This window comes from Melospiza georgiana, chromosome 24 (assembly GCF_028018845.1).
Source record: "Melospiza georgiana isolate bMelGeo1 chromosome 24, bMelGeo1.pri, whole genome shotgun sequence".
Classification (NCBI taxonomy): Eukaryota; Metazoa; Chordata; class Aves; order Passeriformes; family Passerellidae; genus Melospiza; species Melospiza georgiana.
The window spans coordinates 6,468,935-6,487,505 of NC_080453.1; the positions used below are offsets into that span (position 1 = coordinate 6,468,935).

An 18,571-nucleotide genomic window follows, 5' to 3' on the forward strand; every position below is an offset into this window, starting at 1 on the left:
TCTCTGGATTTGGAAATGGGGAAGCAGCTGCACAGGGCTGCTGTGCCAGGAGTGCTCCTTTATGGTGCATGGGGCAGCAGGGGATGGGCATGGGGATGAGATGGGGATGGGGATGGGATGGGATGGGGATGGGATGGGAATGGGATAGGAGTGAGGATGGGGATGGGGATGGGATGGGTATAGAAATGGTGAAGAGAGGAGTGTGGTGAAGGGATGGGGATGGGATGGGATGGGATGGAGATAGAAGTGAGGATGGGCATGGGATGGGATGGGATGGGGATGGGGATGGGACGGGGATGGGATGGAAATGGGGATGGGGATGGGATGGGATGGGATGGGATGGGATGGGATGGGATGGGGATGAGGATGGAGATAGGAGTGAGGATGGGGATGGGGATGGAATGGGTATAGAAATGGTGAAGAGAGGAGTGTGGTGAAGGGATGGGGATGGGGATGGAGATAGGAGTGAGGATGGGATGGGATGGGATGGGATGGGATGGGATGGGATGGGATGGGATGGGATGGGATGGGATGGGATGGGATGGGATGGGGATGGGGATGGGATAGGGATGGGTATAGAAATAGTGAAGAGAAGGGGATGGCGAGGGGATGGGGAAGGGGATGGGTATAGAAATGGTGAAGACAGGACTGTGGTGAGGGGATGGCGAGGGGATGGGGAAGCCGATGCTGGCGCGGGGCTGCAATTTGCCGATTTGCCGATTTGCCGATTTGCCGATTCACCGAGGGGAAGGCAGCACCGAGGCACCGCCCCGGCAGGTAACCCCATCCATCCCCCAGCGCCGCCCGCCAGGGAGGGACGCAGCCGAGGCTCCCGCTCCTGAAATTTATTTTAATGTAAACCTAGCTGTAAGGCAGCTTTTTCTCATTTTTAAACTATTTCATATCAATCCTTGGCCTGACATTTGTTTTCTTTGAGTGCGGTGGGGAGCGCGGTCGGCATTGCTGAGGATATCTCCTCTGGAATCTTGGCAGAGGCGGCTCCCTATCTTTGAAGAAACGGCAAATGCAAAACAGAAGGCCGATATTAGAGAAGCATAAACAATATTTTTTTCCCCCGTTAACCCCAGGAGAGGCACAGGGGCCGAATTGGTGACACTTGGTGGGGGGACGGGGGGACATTGACCATCCTCGGGCACAGGGCACCTGTCTGGGCTGACCCCAGGCTGGGACACTCCAGCATCACTCCGGGCTGCTCCTGTCACCTGCGTTGTCCCCAAGGGCTGTGACCGACCTGGCGGGACAGGGAGTGGTGGCAGACGGGGAGTTTGCAGTGGTTGGGGATGGGTTGGTGGAGCCAGGGGTGCCCCAACCAAGGTCTTGCATTGTTGGGGGTCAGAAGCCGAGCTCTGGAGTCTCCCCCGAGGAGATGCAGCTCCAAAGTGAAGGGGGAGTGAAGTCACCGGGTGATTTGTCAGAGGGTTTTGTGGAGGATAACCACGGGGAGGATGTGCGGGAGCAATGATGGGCGAGCAGGCACAGGCAGCAGTGCTGGCACCTTGGGGATTGCTAAAATGCTGGAAAAGGAGAGGAAATGGAGATCAAAGGACCCAGCAAAACCAAGGAGACAGAATTTCAAACTCTGACGCTAAAATAGAATCCCTGTTAGGATAAACACTGCGAGGCAGGCTCCTGTCTGAGCAGCTGGGCAGGGATGGGGATGTTCCTGGTGTTTCAGACAGGAGGAGATGTTCTCACAGCAATTCACACATTTGCTGTCGCACCTGGGCAGGTGCTGAGGGAGGAGTGGAGAGCTCAGGTGGGGAAACCACAGGGTGGGGACACAGGTGGGGATGCTGTGGCAAGGACTGAGCAGTAGCACCAGCTGTCCTGGGGCACTGGGAGCTGCTGGCTCCATGCTGTCCCACTGCTCTGGGGTTTGTATGTACCGTGGTGCAAGGCTAGCACCTCTTTTCCCTGGGAGAACAGGGTGCTGCTGCTGAGGCTCCTTGTTGCACCCAGAGCCACTGAGGGCTCCCCGAGTGCTGTTTTGGGCTCCCACTGCATTCCCTTAGCAGGGTCCCCTTCCATGGGATGGGTGGGCAGGGCTGGAACAGCCACAGAGATGCTGCCCCACATGTCCCACCCTGCAGCCCCCCAAGGCAGCTGCCCTGAGCACCCCACCCCAGAAGGCTCATTACAGTGAATCCAGTGACCCCAGCACGAGGCTGGAAGTTTAAATGTCTGTGGTTGATGGCCACTTGCCTGCAAATTCCCTGGGATGGGAATCGCTCCCTGCGGGTCCCTCCAGGCTTAGCAGATTTCTTTGAAAAACACCCCTTTGCCTTAGGAAATGTTATTTCTGCACAGGAGCAAGGTGGGTCTGACCTGCAGAGCTCGGGAAAACTCCAAGTGCTTCCCACTGCTCCCAGCAGGACCCACCTGTCCCTGGAGCAGGGCTGGCCCAGCAGCACAGGGTCCCTGGAGAGCGATGCCCAAAGCTCCAGCAGCTCCCTGGGGCTCTCAGCCCCTCTCCTTCCTCTGGTGTCTGGGCAAATTCTCCACATCCCACACCAGGAGCCAGGCACAAGTGTCTGTGCTTGGTCAGGGCATGAGTCTGAGTTCACAGAGTAGTTTGGAGCCTACACAGCCCCCTGGAAAGGGGTTCCAGCCGAGGGGATGGAACCCTCCAACACCCTCAGCACCCTCATCCCCACTGCAGCCCAGCTCTGGCTCCTGCTCTGCTCCTCCAGCCCTCAGGGACAGGCCACCATCCCACTGGGAAGAGGAGGAGGAGGAGGAGGAGAGGGGAAGAAGAAACGAGGAAAAAAAATGAATCCCCACAAAAATGTCTTCATAACAGGAAACGTCTCATAAAATACCTGTGGTTTGGCATGTGTGATCCGACTGGTCAAACTATGCACCTGGCAGGGAACCCTGCTATTAATGCTGCAGCTCTGGTATTTCAGTGCAGGGGAGGCTGGCGGGGGGCTGGGACCGGGGATTTGGGGTGCAGAAACTCCTCTGGGGCCACAGCAAGGGAGGAAATGTCCCTTGGGTCTCACTCACCTCCACGGGCACCTTCCCAGCTGTGCATCAGTGAGGGAACTGCAGCACCCCAGTGTGACCGTGTTCACAGGGGTCTGAGGATGAGGGAAGAGATGAGGATCTGACTCCATGTTTCAGAAGGCTTGATTTATTATTTTATGATATATATTATATTAAAACTATACTAAAAGAATAGAAGAAAGGATTTCATCAGAAGGCTGGCTAAGAATAGAGTAGGAAAGAGTGATAACAAAGGTTTGTGGCTCGAACTTCCTGTCTGAGCCAGCTGGGCTGTGACTGGCCATTAATTAGAAACAACCAACATGAGCTAATCAAAGATCCACCTGTTTCATCCCACAGCAGCAGATAATCAATGTTTACATTTTGTTCCTGAGGCCTCTCAGCTTCCCAAGAGGAAAAATCCTAAAGAAAAGATTTTTCATAAAAGATTTTTCCCTGTGACACCCCAGGGATGCTGTGAGCCAGGCTGAGCCTTGCCCCAGGCAGGACCTGGTGTTGCTGCAGCCCCGAGCCAGGGTTTTCCACCCTGACCTGGACCAGAGCCAGACCCCAACCAGCACCGACCTGGGGGTGCCCGCCTGGCCCTCGGGTGCCCACCCGTCCTCAGGGATGCCCTCGGCCCCACGCAGGCCCGCCGGGGCTGCGCAGAGCAGTTTTGACAGCTGGAGGTGAGGGATTAAGCCCTGAGCCGTGACCTGCGGCGGCGCTCCCGGCACACACGCCCGGGGTCGCTAATCCGCTCGGCTGAGCCCTGACCCGGGGCCGCGGGATCAAGCGGCGCCACCGCCCCTGGGGCTGCCATCGCTGCGGGACCCGGGCAGCGTGAGCTGTGGGCAGCTGGCACCATTGCCATGCTGTGCTGTGCCGTGCTGTGCCAGGCCGTGCCATGATCTGCTGGGCTGAGCCATGCCGTACCATGCCGTACCATGCCATGCCATGCTGTACTGTGCCATACCATGCTGTCCCATGCCGTACCATGCCATACCATGCTGTACCATGCCATGCCATGCCGTACCATGCTGTACCATGCTGTACCATGCCATACCATGACGTACCACACTGTACCACACTGTACCATGCCATGCCATGCCGTACCATGCCGTACCACGCCGTACCATGCCATACCATGCCGTCCCATGCCGTCCCATGCCGTACCATGCCGTACCATGCCGTACCATGCCGTACCATGCCATACCATGCTGTACCATGCCATACCATGCCGTACCATGACGTACCGCACTGTACCATGCCATACCATGCTGTACCATGCTGTACCATGCCATACCATGCCATACCATGCTGTACCATGCTGTACCATGCCATACCATGACGTACCACACTGTACCACGCCGTACCATGCCATACCATGATGTACCATGCCGTACCATGCCATACCATGCTGTACCATGCCATACCATGCCATATCATGCCGTACCATGCCATACCATGCCATATCATGCCGTACCATGCCATATCATGCCGTACAATGCCGTACCATGCCATACTATGCTGTACCATGCTGTACCACACCATGCCATGCCTATCCTGCTCCGTTCAAGGCCAGTCTTGGGCACTGTGTGCAGGAGCAGGTCCCTGCAGATGGGGTGGGGTGTTTTTTCTTCGTCAAGGAAAATGTTTTCTTGTTCCCTGTGCTGCTGGCGGACGAGGCTCCGGCTCGGGCTCCGGGTCCGGCAGCGCGTACAGCAGCCTTGGATGGGATCAGGTGTCATGCAGTTAAGGACAGGCTGGTGCCAAGTCTCCCCCGCGCTCCGGCGCTGCTCAGCCGAGCTGCTCCCTGATGCCTTTGGCTTTCGCAGCCCGGCCTGCGGAAACAACGTGCTGTTCTCCCTCTTCATAGCTCACTTTTCGTTTTTGCCTCGGTTTATTATTATTTTTAAAGCATGTGTAGCGCAAAGCAAATCATCGACCTCCCGCTGGAGCCGGGCCAGCCCCGTGTTGGGCTTGGAAATCCTCCCTGCTTTATTTTTTATTGTAAATGACCGGAGGATGGAGCGGCTCGATGGGACACGGCGGCGGCCAAGCCGAGCTCCAGCCCACCCACACGCGCCGGCTGCTCCTGGTGCTTCCCTTCCCTGCATCCCCCCAGCCCTGGGCGAGGGCAAGGAGCTTCCCACGGCTCCCCCCAGCCTGGGGACAGTTTCTGCCACGGCTTCCAGAGGTGGTGGCTGTGCCTTGTGACCCCAGGGAACAGAATGGGGACAGCTTGGGCATGGGGAAGAGGATGGGGACAGCAATGGGCATGGGGATGGGATGAGGCCTCACCAGTGAGACTGGAGCTAAAGTGCATCAAATTCCCCATCCTGCCTCATCCCTCTGTGGGGCTGGGATGGATGTGGGGCCGGAGCTGGGGGGAGTGCCAGAGAGCACATGCTGTGTCCCAAACTGACCACGCTTTGACTGCCGGGTTTAAACAAGTCCCCCGTTGTGCCGACCTTCAGTCACAATGGCAGATCCCCCGTGGATCACATATATTGACTTAAAAAATAATTAGCCTCAAAGGGAGCAGGCGCGGGGCCGGCCAGGCCCTTCATTAATATTTAAGTAACAGGGGCCATAAATCAGCTGCAGCTCAGCCAACAGCCCTGGCCGTGTCCGTGGGGAAGCGGGGCCATGGTGTTCACAGGAACATTGCCCAGTGCACAGGCATGGGAGTGCTGACATGGGCTCTGTGGGGAGAGTGGGACAGTGCGGGGGGCAGCAGCCCCCTTCCACTGGGAATGGCCAGGAGCACTCCAGGAACACGCTGGGAGCTCACCAGGCCGCCCAGCACAAGCCACGAGCAGTTGCGGAGCGACAGAGGCAGCACGGGCTGGTTGTTTTCCTGCAAGAACAAGGTGACATTTCTTGTCTCTTTTCTCATGGTTTAAGTGTGAGATTTTTTCCCTGTTCCCGGCGCTTTCATGGCGTGCCAAGGGTTTTTAACACGTCTGCTCGCCGCCTGCCAGGGGAGCCGACACTCGCACCGTCAGCGTGGCGGCCGCGGCTCTGAAGCCGTGCCAGGGGTCTCGGTGCTGGGTCGGGGCCCTGCTCCCCCCAGGGCTGATCAGTGGAGGATTGCTGAGCCCCATCCTGCTCCAGCATCCCCAGAGAACAGCAGGGACCCCTCAAGTGCTGCCCCTGTGTGAACCCTCCTGGCTCAGCAGCTCCTGCTGGGCTTGGCTTTGGGTCAAGGGATGGTTTTGGTTGTACTGGAGTGTGCTGGGGGGCTGGAGCTGCCTCTGGAGGACAGCAGCCTGTCTGGACAGTGCCCAGCCTGGTGGCTGCAGTGCCCAGCAGAGTGGAGTGAGCCAGGAGGGGCTACCACTGGGACCCCCAAAGCATCTCCCCTGCTCTAAGTTGGAAAAAAAATGAATCTCTTGGGATTTCTGTTGGCCATACAAGAGCAGGTTCTTGACCCCAGAGCCCAGGAGGACAGGCAGGTGACCCCCAGGAGGATGGGCAGGTGACTCCTGTCTGTCTGTTTGTCTGTCTGTCTGTAGCCACCCCATACACATGATGGATCTGCCACCACTCACGACCTGCCAGGCGAGATGGGACCGTCGTGTGGCTGCTCCGTGTGATTAATTATCAGTTCATAACACAGAAGATTTCAAGCATGAAAGAGCCTCTCCACAGGCACGTTGTGCACACTTTATCCATCATATGAGACTCCAGATGTTTCCATTTTATTGTTATTAAATCACTGCCTGGAGAGCGCGGGTAGCAGGAGGCCTCCTGCCCCAGCGCCGGGCACAGCTTGGGGGGACAGCTCAGCACCAGAGACCCCTTTTGTGAGGGACACGTACCTGGGGGCTCAGGCCAGGCTCCCCCTGCTCCTCTGCAGAGACTGGGGCAGCTGGAATGACCTGGCTGGATCAAGGGGGTGACAAAGGACACAGAGCAGGGAACTCAGTTTTATATCTGATATACAATGAAACCGTGGTCAGATTCCCTTGTCCTCCCTCTCCCTTCCTCTGGCTCCGTTTTCCCTGCATCCCACATCTCTCCAAAGGCTGAGGTCTCACAGCAGGAGGATGCAATGCCCAGCAGCAAGGGGCTGAACCAGCCCAGGGTGCTGCTCCCAAGGCAGGAGGAGCAGGGGTGAATCCAGCCCAGGTGGGAGAGCAGAGAGCGAGGAAGGGAGGGAGGTGAGATGGAGGCACAGGGGTCATACCAGGTAAGGAAAACAAGTAAATAGCTGATTCAGGGGTTTGTTCTCCTCTTTTATTTAACAGAAACTGTATTTTTACAGCTGCAATCCCTTAGAATGGGATTCTTTTCCCCTTAAACAAATCCTTGTAAAATAATGCTTCATAAAAAGAAGCGTTCCTCTCCTCGACCCTGAAGACAGAAAAACAATAATGCCGGCGAGGCCGGGGCCGTGCTGCCAAGGAGGATGGGGGTGGCTGTCACCCCTGTCCCTGGCAGTGCCACCCAACCCACAGCCACAGCTTTGGTGTCTCAGTGGGAATGGCACCGCTCAGGGGCCGGGGCTCTGGTGGGATGGGCAGAGCAGAGTTCCCCTTCCAGCATCTGCCACAGGCACCTGCATCCTCACAGGGTCCATCGTGCTGCTGATGGCAGGGCCATCCCTGTCCCCTCCAGCCCTCAGCTGACTCCCAGACCATTTTCCAGGCACAAGAGCAGCTGTCAAGGCTGCCTCGTCCCTGGAGACTCCAAAAACCTGCCAAGCCCTTGTGGCATCAGGAACAATCCCATGCCAGGGCTCCCTCCTCCCTTGACTTAATTTGCTTTAATTTTGTTTTAATTTGGGTTGTTTTTTCTCTAGGCTGCAGCTTTTTCTTTTTTCCACTGCTGCTTCAGCAAAAGCGATTCAGGAAATTCCGATGAAATCCCAGCATGCTGCAGCCCTGCCCCTGCTCCCTGGCAGGACAGGCCAGGAGCTTAATTCTCATTAATAACCACCACAGGTCAATTATTGCGAGAAGGAGGAAAAGCAGCAAAAAGCTCTTTGGCGTCACGTGTTGTTTAAGCTTCCGAAAATAAACGTTCCTTGCAAATCAATCTGTTTGCAGCTCTGCACGTGGAGCTGACAGGGAGAGTTGCTGGAGGAAGAGAGTATTTATAAAGGGGGTTTATTTTAAATAAACAGGCACTTAAGGCTGAGGCTGCTGCTCCCATCCCTCGTCCTCTGCGAGAGTTCCCGGCGCTGCCCGCGAAGCGCCGCAGTTGAGCCACAAACGCGGCAAATCTCTGGTTCCCACGTTGTGGGTTTGGCCCAGCACCCCTTTGGGAGGCTCAGCACCCATTTGGGACTCTCAGCACCCACTCAGGAGGCTCAGCACCCATTTGGGAGGCCCAGCACCCCTTTGGGAGGCTCAGCACCCATTTGGGACTCTCAGCACCCACTCAGGAGGCTCAGCACCCATTTGGGATGCTCAGCACCCCTTTGGGATGCTCAGCACCCATTTGGGACCCTCAGCACCCACTCAGGAGGCTCAGCACCCATTTGGGATGCTCAGCACCCATTTGGGATGCTCAGCACCCTTCCCTGCCCCCAGGAAAGGCTTGGCAGTGGCAGCCTGTGCCTCCTACAGGGTCCCAAATGAGAGGAGCCCCGGCTCACTTGAGGGAGGGATGTGACAGCAATGCTGGGCTTGGTGGGCTGCAGGTCTCATCTGCCTTTTCCCCACCTCTTATATTTGTTTAAAATCTGTAAGGGATGTGAGAGTTACCACAGACACTCAGGGCAGCCTCTGTAAGACTCCACTGAGCACCTCCATGGCTGGTTACAGTGCAAGATGAGGGAAGAGCCTTGAGCTGTGCCAGGGGATGTTCAGGTTGGACATCAGAAAGAATTTCTCTCTGGAAAGGAAGTGGTGGAGTCCCAATCCCTGGAGGTGTCTGAGGAACAACTGGATGTGGCATTCAGTGCTCTGGGCTAGTGGCAAGGTGGGGGTCAGTCACAGGTTGAGCTCAATGGACCCCCAAGACCATTTCCAAACCTCAGTAATTCTGGGATTCTATTCTATAAACTATATTTACCATGCATCTCCCAGCTCTGGTGTGTTGGGAAGGGCAACACCTTCAGGATATCTGCTCTACCAAAAGACAAATTGAAGGGAGCCCTGTTCCCACGGGGATCATTCCCGGGCTCCCAGCTGGTCCTGCTGAGGGGGACGTGTTCCCAATGTCACTGTTGCTTTGTCTGCAGGAGCCGTGGGAGCAGGATGCTGCCGGACGTCGCGGCGCTGCCGGTGCTGCTGGGCGCGCTGCTGATGGCCATGGGCCCCGGCTCGGCAGCCGGAGGCGGCGTGGGGGGCTACGCTCAAGTCAAGTACATGCAGCCCATGGTGAAGGGACCCCTGGGACCCCCGTTCCGTGAAGGCAAAGGGCAGTACCTGGGTAAGGGATGCACTCGGGGCAGTGGGAAGGGGACGTGGCACCTCACAGCCATTGGGCACTTGTCATCTCCACCCTTCAGGCTCCTGGAAGCCGCCTGGCACAGCCAAGGGTGCTGCTGTCCAAAACACTTGGCCAAGCACGGCCAGATCATTTGGGTCTTTAACCCAGCGACAGGGTGGACACGGCTCAGCCGGGAAATGAAGCCCTTTGCTGGGACTGGGAGGGCACCTTGGTCTGGAAACAAGGCACACAGGGGACCCTCCAGCCTCTGGCTCCTGCCCTCCTGCCCATCCCCAGCAGCAGGAGGCACAGAAGCCCCAGCACTCTCTGTCTCTTCTTTTCCCTGCTGTTAAACCTGAGCTGTCCTGGCAAGGCTTTCTCCACTCCTCCACCTATTCCGTTTCCCTGTCTGCATTTTGCACCAGCTGGGAAAGGAAAGAGTGCCAAGGCTGGAGCTGAGACCAGCCTGGCAAGGGAAGAGCAGGAGAGAGACATTTCCTCTCTTGGTGAGCAGCAACCAGAAACTCCAGACGTGTTGAATCGCTCCCTACTGTGCACCCAGAGGGGCAGAGGCACCCGGGTCAGTGCTCCACACAGCCAGGGCTCCAGCACGCCCAGTCTTCTGTAATCCCCTGTCCCCAGCTGCCCTTCCTGCACCCACCCCAGTGCTGGCACCACCACGGGATGGGGCACTGCTGGGCTCAGGTATCCAGACCGGCCAGGTCAGTGCCTGGCCCTTGGGAAGAGCCACTGGAGCCTCCCCAAGGGCTGTCATAGACCTGGAGCCTCCCAGGAGCTGAAGTCTTGGCGCTGGGAGGAGAAACCAGAGAAGGCTGGGCCACCGGTGGCTGATTTACTGGAGGGCTGAATGGCTTATCAGGAGTTCAGCCCAGCACATGTGTCAGAAAACACACAGCAAAACCTGGAGCCCAAGTGTGCTACAAGCCCCCCCTCCCTGCCCCCTTCCCAGCTGTTGTAAAGCTGCTCCCTGAATCCCAGCCAGAGCCAAAACCTTCCAGCGTAGCACAGGAACACTTCAGCTGCTGGTGGGACTGGATTCAAATCTCTCCCTGCTGTTCTCCCTTCATTTTTCCCTTCTTCCTATGCATGGGAGTGACTTGCATTGCCTCTGAGTAACGCTGTCTATGGTGGGGAGAGCAGAGTGTGCCAGGCTGTGGCAAGGAGGGGTTTGGACAAGCTCTGCCAGGTTAGACCAGGCAGAGGGGACACTGAGGCAGGGCAGAGCACAAAGGTCCCTTGGACATTACTCCTCTAAAACCCTTGGGAAGGAGAGGACAGGTGGGGGACAGGAGAGAGGGACGCAGGGACAGCTGCAGCCCGAGCCACTGGCTGCGGGGCTGCTCAGAGGCAGCTGGGGAAGCCGGTGCCTCCTGGATCCCACCGAGCTCCCATCTCTGCTTAACCTCTAATTTGGCAAGGAAAATCCCTGCTGGCCTTCTGCCCTGCTCGGGGAGCTCAGCTGACTGGCCGCGACGGCGCAGGGCTGTGCCGTGCCCCCGTGGGTTACCCCGACCTGGGGGAGCTTTGTGGGGCCCCCCGGCTGCCCCAGCCTGGCCCTGGGGCTGGGGGGTTCCCTCCTGCTCCAGGTGCCATCTGTGAGTGACAGGTTTCCTCAGGGTGCCAGACACCTTTTCTCACCCAAAGATAGCTGCACCAGAGCACAGAGGGAGCTCAGGGAGGAGATGCTGCTAAATGCTGAAATGCTCAGAACAGTGAAGCAGAGATTTGAACATTGGGGGTTTATTTTGGCTTAATTTCAACCAGGTCCATGGCCCTGCAGCCAGGTAAACCCACGAAGAGTGCTGTGTTGGGGCACCCAGTGTGGGGAGACAGCATGAGAGGTGCTAAAACACTGATCCCACACAACATCCCCTTGAGCCTGTGAAACTCTCTCACGAGACAGAGCTTGGCAGCAGCTCTGGAACAAGCTCGGCCGGGCTCCGCCACAGAGCAGCCAACCTCTCCTTCCTGCAGTGTCATCTGGCCGTGCTGGCCAGACCCGCTGCTGGCTGCTCATGGCTGGGAACCACTTCCCATCCTGCTGGATTGTTCCTCTGCTGTGCTGCTGCGTCCCTTCTCCAGGCAGGAAGGGTCCTTAACAGGATGAACACAGCTGCAGAGGGGCTGCAGCACCCACCTGGCCGTGTCCATGCTCCTCAGGACTCCCAGGGCTCATTCCTGCCCTGTGCCCCTCCTGCTGCCCCAGCTGGCTCTGTCAGCATTCACAGCAGCTCAGTTCAGGCGTCGAGGGGAGCACAGAACCCCACGCTGGTGCTGTGAAGTGCAGAGCTCCGAGACATGTGTCTGTGGTAAGACATGGGCTTTTGAAATCGGACACCAGTGGGGCTGCAGTGTCCCAGTTTCTCCGCGCTGCCGGCCCCGGTTTGGTTTTCCCGTCTGCTTTTTTGGCCGCCTGCAAGCTGGCAGCTCCCGCCTGGCGTTTCTCTCCGCTGCCTTGTGTGAGAGAGAGTGTGTGTGCTTTTTCCTTCCTTCGTGGGCTCAGCTGTAGATCCTTGTTCTGATTCCATGCAAAATGACCTAGAAAACTAATTCGTTTCAAACCGTTGCAAGAAAATAAAAAATTATAAAGAAAAAGTGTGGGGAGAAAACACATTGAAATAATTTACTGGAGAATTTTTTTCCAGAATCCAAACCCCAGAAATGGTGCAGCGCGGCACAGCTCCCTTGCCCTCTTTTCCACACTGTTTTCCTGGGTGAGGAGCTGAAGTTTGCAGAAATCCAGTGGCAGTGTCATGACAGACAAGTATTTCCTTCATCAAGAGAGCCAAGTGACCACAGCTAGAGCTGGGGACGTGGGCCAGGCTTTGATTTATAGATAAGCTCTAAAAATGTTTCCATTACCCAAGGAAAACACAGCAGCACCAGGCTGGGAAGGGCCAGAGCTAATTGCTGTGCTCAGGGCAGGCAAAGCCACCTCTGATGCTCCGGGAGCTGTGCCTGCTGCTGCCACAGTTATTCTTTTCACGTGTCTCAAATCTCCCATAAGCTTTTCCCGTTGACTGAGGAAATCTCCGTGCTGGCGGATCCCAGCACCACGTGTGTCCGTGCTCCCAAAGCCCAGCTTGGCTCTCTGAGGGGGCCAGACTGGCAGACCTTGTATCCTGCTCCCACCCCAGGAACTTGCCCATATAGATCTCTTCCCAACTGGAATGATCTCCCTCAGGCAGATCTGATTTAAATTCACCCAAAATGTCATAGCCCTTTCCTCCGCCTTTCGCATTTCTCACCATCATCGCGTGTTCATGTGACTGTCGAGTATTTCCTTCATTTCAAACTGCCCAAAAAAAGAGTTTGTCAGATTTATTCTTTCTCACCCTTTCCTGGTGTCACGTGGGAGGTGACACCCTGCCTGGGCCAGCCTCGAGGAGTTATTTATGCTCACGTCTGTGCTTTCCATGCTGAGCTGTGGTGGGCATGTCATCTGCCTCTCCTTGCCTTTGGAGTCTCTCAGCCCATTAGTTTCTTTCTTATATCCGTTTGCAAAAGACCTCAATAAATTCTTGAAATGTCAAGTGGTTGCGGCCTATTCCCAGCTGGGCTGACTCATTTGGATGGAGCTGAGGCTGCATTTCCCTCCCAGCTCTTGGCTTCTGCTCCATCCCCAAAGCTTTTTTGGTTTTTCTCTGCCTTGCTGGACTTGGGAGCTGTGCCAGCAAGCACTGTAGGCATGGCCTAACCCATACATCCATTGCCTCCTCAGGCTCTGGAGTACACGTCCAAGAGTTTTCTTTTTAATCCAAAAGGATTAAAGGTCTCCCAAGGCCTTGGACTCGCGGGACGGGGTGAGGGATTATCCCCAGTCTTGGCTCGCTCTGTCGCCATCCTCTCAGCTGAGCCCAGGCAGGAACAACTGAATCCCACGGTGCTTTCGAGGCCGCTGGGAAGTGAGGCAGCAGGAGGTTTGAATCCAGCTCCAAAACCACCCTGCAGTAACGCATCACAAAATAGCCCTGCCAGAGCTGACAGCAAGCACTGGCACCTTCCATGGTGGCACCTGACATCATGGAGGGATGTGAAGCTGCAATGAGAGAACTCTGGGCTTTGGCCTCGCCTCAGGACACCCCTCTGATGTGGGGGCCCTGGAAGCTGCTGTGGCCATGTCTCAGTGGAAGGGTCCCTGTTCAAGCCCAGCCCAGGCCATTCAGAGACCCCAGTTCCAACATCCCAAGGACACCTTGCCCACGGCCAGCTCTAGTGACACTCTGTGTCTCCTCTCTCCACAGACATGCCACCAATGCTGCCCATGGACCTCAAAGGCGAGCCAGGACCGCCAGGGAAGCCTGGCCCTCGTGGACCTCCCGGGCCCCCCGGCTACCCGGGAAAACCGGGCACGGGGAAGCCGGGAATGCACGGCCAGCCTGGGCCTGCTGGGCCCCCGGGCTTCTCGGGCATTGGGAAACCGGGCATCCCAGGCCTCCCCGGGAAGGCGGGTATGAAAGGGATGCCCGGAGCCAAGGGCGAGCCCGGCATGCGAGGGGAGCAAGGGCCGAGGGGCCTGCCCGGCCCGCCGGGGCTGCCCGGCCCAGCCGGCCTCTCTGTCAATGGGAAGCCGGGTCCCCAGGGCGGCCCCGGCCTGCCCGGCTTTCGGGGAGAGCCTGGCCCGAAAGGAGAGCCGGGTCCCCGCGGAGAACGAGGGATGAAGGGTGAAAACGGCGTGGGGAAGCCAGGCTTACCGGGGCCCCGGGGGAACGGGGGCCCTCCCGGCCCCGCGGGGCCCCCCGGGCCGGCCGGCATTGGGAAGCCTGGCCTCGATGGGCTGCCGGGAGCGCCCGGGGACAAGGGCGACATGGGTCCCCCGGGCGGGCCGGGTGTCACCGGGGAGCCCGGCCCTGTGGGGCCGCGGGGACCCCCCGGGATCGATGGGATCGGGGTCCCGGGCGTCGCGGGGGTGCCGGGGATACAGGGCCCTATGGGACCGAAGGGAGAGCCCGGGATCCGCGGCCTCCCTGGGTTGCCGGGCCCCACGGGCTATGGGAAGCCGGGCATGCCCGGCCTGAAAGGAGACCGCGGGCAGCCCGGGGCACAGGGAGCCATCGGCGATAAGGGGGAGCCCGGCGTTGATGGCGAGCCGGGCGAGCCAGGCCCTGCCGGCATCATTGGCCCGCCGGGCCCGCCGGGGTCCATGGGGCTGCCGGGCAAGCACGGCCTGCCCGGCCCCAAGGGGGACGTGGGGCCGAGCGGGCCCCCGGGGATGCCGGGGATACGCGGCGACCAGGGCCCGAACGGCTTCGCGGGGAAGCCGGGGGTGCCGGGAGAAAGGGGCCTGCCCGGGTCACTGGGACCTCCCGGCCCGACGGGCCCCAAAGGTGAACCGGGGTTCATCGGCCTTCCGGGGGTGCCGGGATTAACGGGCGGCCCCGGGCCCAAAGGGGACGGTGGGATCCCGGGGCAGCCGGGGCTGAGGGGCCCCTCCGGCATCCCGGGATTGCAAGGACCTGCTGGGCCCATGGGGCCTCAGGGGTTACCAGGCCTGAAAGGGGAGCCCGGGCTCCCTGGCATTCCCGGCGAGGGGAAGACCGGCGAGCCTGGCCTGGCCGGACCCATCGGCCCACCCGGAATGCCAGGAACGCCGGGGCTGAACGGGCCACCAGGGCCACCGGGGCCACCCGGGCCACCGGGAGCGCCAGGAGTGCTGGACGAGACGGGCATCGCGGGGCTGCACCTGCCGGACGGTGGCGTGGAGGGGGCTGTGCTGGGCAACGGGAAGCCGGGCAAGCCACAGTACGGCCGAGGAGAGCTCGCTGCCCGCATCGCGCCGGCCTTCACTGCCATCCTCACCTCCCCCTTCCCCGCCTCCGGCATGCCCGTCAAGTTTGACCGGACCTTGTATAACGGGCACAACGGCTACAACCCGGTCACCGGGATCTTCACCTGCCCCGTATCCGGAATCTACTACTTTGCCTACCACGTGCACGTCAAAGGGACCAACGTTTGGGTGGCTCTGTATAAGAACAACGTGCCGGCCACCTACACCTACGATGAGTACAAAAAGGGCTACCTGGACCAGGCCTCGGGCAGTGCCGTGCTTGAACTCAAGGAGAACGACCAGGTCTGGGTACAGATGCCCTCGGACCAGGCCAATGGGCTGTACTCCACGGAATACATCCACTCCTCCTTCTCCGGGTTCCTGCTCTGCCCCACATAACAGCTGTTGGGCACGTTTCCTTTTCACCCACTTTAGCCATAAACTTTTTTTTTTTTTTGATAAAAAAGTGTTTTAAAATTAATACAAAAAAGAAAAATCACTGGGAAGAACACGCAAGACATTGTCATGGGACCTTGCTTCACGCTGTTTGATCCATGAGTCAAGAGGGTAATCGGGAAGGAGACATCTATCCATCTATCTTTCTTTTTTGGGGGGAGGGAGAAGGGAGGGAGGGGAGCGACTTCCTCAACAAAGCATATTTGGAATAAGTACCCCAGTGACTGGACATCAAACACAGGAACACGCTTGGGATGGCAAGGATCTGGCTCTGTGATCCTGAGAGGAAGACCAGACCCCCATGGTCTGTATCAAGTGCCCTCATTTCCCATTTGGAATGCTAGATAAATAAATCCAGCTGTGTCATGGCTGATGTGCTGGTAACCAATGCAGGGTCCCAGGCACTTACACAAACCCATACAGCAGCAGGGATCCACGCTGGATTGAGAAATTTCCTTCCAAACCATCAGATGCCCAAGTTCCAGGCTTGCTGACGCCTGTTTTTCCAGACTGTGCTTTGGGGCAGTCTCTCCGATTCACTCCAGATTCAGTGTGGTTGGATTTATAATCCTAAAGAGTGGAACACTTTGCATAAGCACCTTCTTCTAAGAAGTAAATATTATTTTTAACCCTCCCCCCCCCAGCACCTTTAGGAATAAAATCATCCAGGCACTGGTACCTGGGAGGATGCCGTGACCAGTTCCAAAGGCGGTGAGGGAAGCTGGGACCCCGTGATGAACAACGATCTGCTCTCTCCTTTCACCTGCTGGGAAGTCCAAGGGCTGGTCCTGTCCCATCTGTCTCTGCAGCCCAAAGACTTGCTCGGCCTCAGGAGCATCTCTGCCCACACAAGGATGGCAGTGCAAGCCAGCTCACGGTGCTGCCAGCTGGTGTGACAAAAGGAAGTGCCACTGATGGACAACTTGCTTTTCCTGTCTCACTATTTTGGGATGTGTGAACTCTTGCGTTGGTGTCCCCCCTTTTTCTGGGGATCTTGGAATTAAGACAAAACAGTGCTGGTTCTAACTTTCCACACAGTGATTTCACCACGGTGCTATGACCCATTGAAGAACATCACTTACAAGTGTAGTGCAATACCTGTGACAGGGCACCAGCCCCGGGGCCACTCTGTGACTTAGGTTAAAGAAATCAACATTTGCCTGTTGTTACCACTTTGTCTCTCTAATGCTTGGAGCATTACTGACCTGAGCATGAGCTGCAGGGCTCTGGGCCAGGCATGATGGCACTGCCCCACACAGATCCTGTGGCTTTGCAGGTTTTCTCACAGTAGAACAGTCACTGCCACTTCCAGGACAGGGATGCTGCTCATCCCAGGCCAGGAGCATGCTGCTGAATCAATCCATGTGCATATCCCACTGCATGTCCTTCTGCAAAGGCACATCCCTGAGAAACAGCAACAATTTGGTCACCAGCTCTGACCTTTGCCTTTTCCCAAAGCCTGTTTGACGGCCAAAGAAACGTAGCAAGACTGGGACTGGGCTTGTTTTCCAGATGGACTCTATGAGATATTTAAACAACTTTTCTTTTCCTATTTCTGTTTTGCTTGTTTGTTTTCTCCTCAAGCCTGTCCTGTGTTTCTGCCTCTTGCCATTCAGGCCTTCCTTTTAAAAACTCACCTACCCTGAGATTTAGAAACACAAGAAGGAAATTTGCAGTTGGAAGGCCAGTGCTCTGAGCACTGCCTGTTAGGGCTGTGTGTCCTCTCCCTGGGATTTTTCCCTGTGAATTTCTCTCCTTAAAGCTGCAAGTTTCATGCAGAGATGAACCTCCAAGCTGGAAGGTGTCTGATCCCACTGGACGTTTTTTAACTCCTGAGGGCACGGCCAGGACCATTTGGATTGTGATCCTAGCAGGTTATTTCCCAGCAGGAACAGTCCCTTAAATTAAAAGTGGAAGCTCAGATGATTTTTCCAGGCCCAGGTTTGGTAGGAGAGGATGCTGGGAGGGGACTTGGCTCCTTTTCTCTGGAGAATGGAGGGATTTGAGCTGGTCCAGCCTCGTGCAGGGCCAGGAGCTGCCACGCCTGGTGGGAGCTTCATACTGCTCCTCAAAGCAACTTATTTATACTGTGCCTAACCTACAGCCCATCTCTTCTTGCTCTGTTCTGCTTCATTCCAAACTTCTTGTTCGAGCTGGCAAAAAGCAACGACCAAACTCCTCACTGTAGCCACCCCCAGATGAAGTTTGTGCTGTAGATAACAGTTTTGTAATTCCACTTTCCTATCACGTGCAGAGCAAACCCATAATCACCCCTAGCAGCTATTTAACCTCTTACATTTACACACTAATGGAAAGCAAAGATATTACACGCACATAGTTAGGCTAAAAAAAATAAAAAACGATGCACAGGATGAGGGAGGCTGTTCACTCTCCAGAAGGATTTTTTTTTTTCTGGAATATTGAGTACATATTAGCCAGCAGAAAGGATTATTTTCTGTCGTGTGTGTGAGCGCGTGGGATTTTGGTTTCAATCACAAGAATAAAAAAGGTTGGGTTGGATGAGGTATGTCTATTTTTAATGCTGAAAACTGCATTACAATGTGCATTTTTATATACAAATTCTTACTATTTTTTTTAAATTTGCCTCTAGTATCTTCATTTCTAACCTAGTATATAGAGGTTTTTAGTTTTGTAAATACTTATTTACATGCACTGTCCTAGTAAAAGTTGGTTTAAAATGCACTCTTTGTGACCCAAAACTGACCTGCTCTTCACAACTAAAACTGCAGTACTTGATTGTATTGACAAACATCAATAAAACTTATTGTATAGAGGTGGGCTCAGCTGTGCTTTGTCCTGGGTCTTGCTCTGTCTCATACACACTCTATTTCCACCTCAAATGATCTTGCTCATTCCCAGCAGATTCCCTAACTGATATCCTTATGCAAGAAGTTAATGCATGTTTCTTGTGAT

General features: G+C 56.5%; 1 protein-coding gene across 1 annotated transcript in view; it reads left to right on the forward strand.

Annotated features, from left to right (window-relative positions):
- Positions 1–18,442, forward strand: part of COL8A2 (collagen type VIII alpha 2 chain) — a 31,316-nt gene extending 12,874 nt beyond the window's left edge. The window contains exons 2-3 of the mRNA XM_058040257.1: positions 9,203–9,393; positions 13,659–18,442. Of these exons, the coding sequence (XP_057896240.1) occupies positions 9,219–9,393; positions 13,659–15,580 (2,097 nt within the window). The 5' untranslated portion in view covers positions 9,203–9,218 and the 3' untranslated portion in view covers positions 15,581–18,442. The remainder of the gene's footprint in view (positions 1–9,202; positions 9,394–13,658) is intronic.
- The last annotated feature ends 129 nt before the right edge of the window (positions 18,443–18,571 follow it).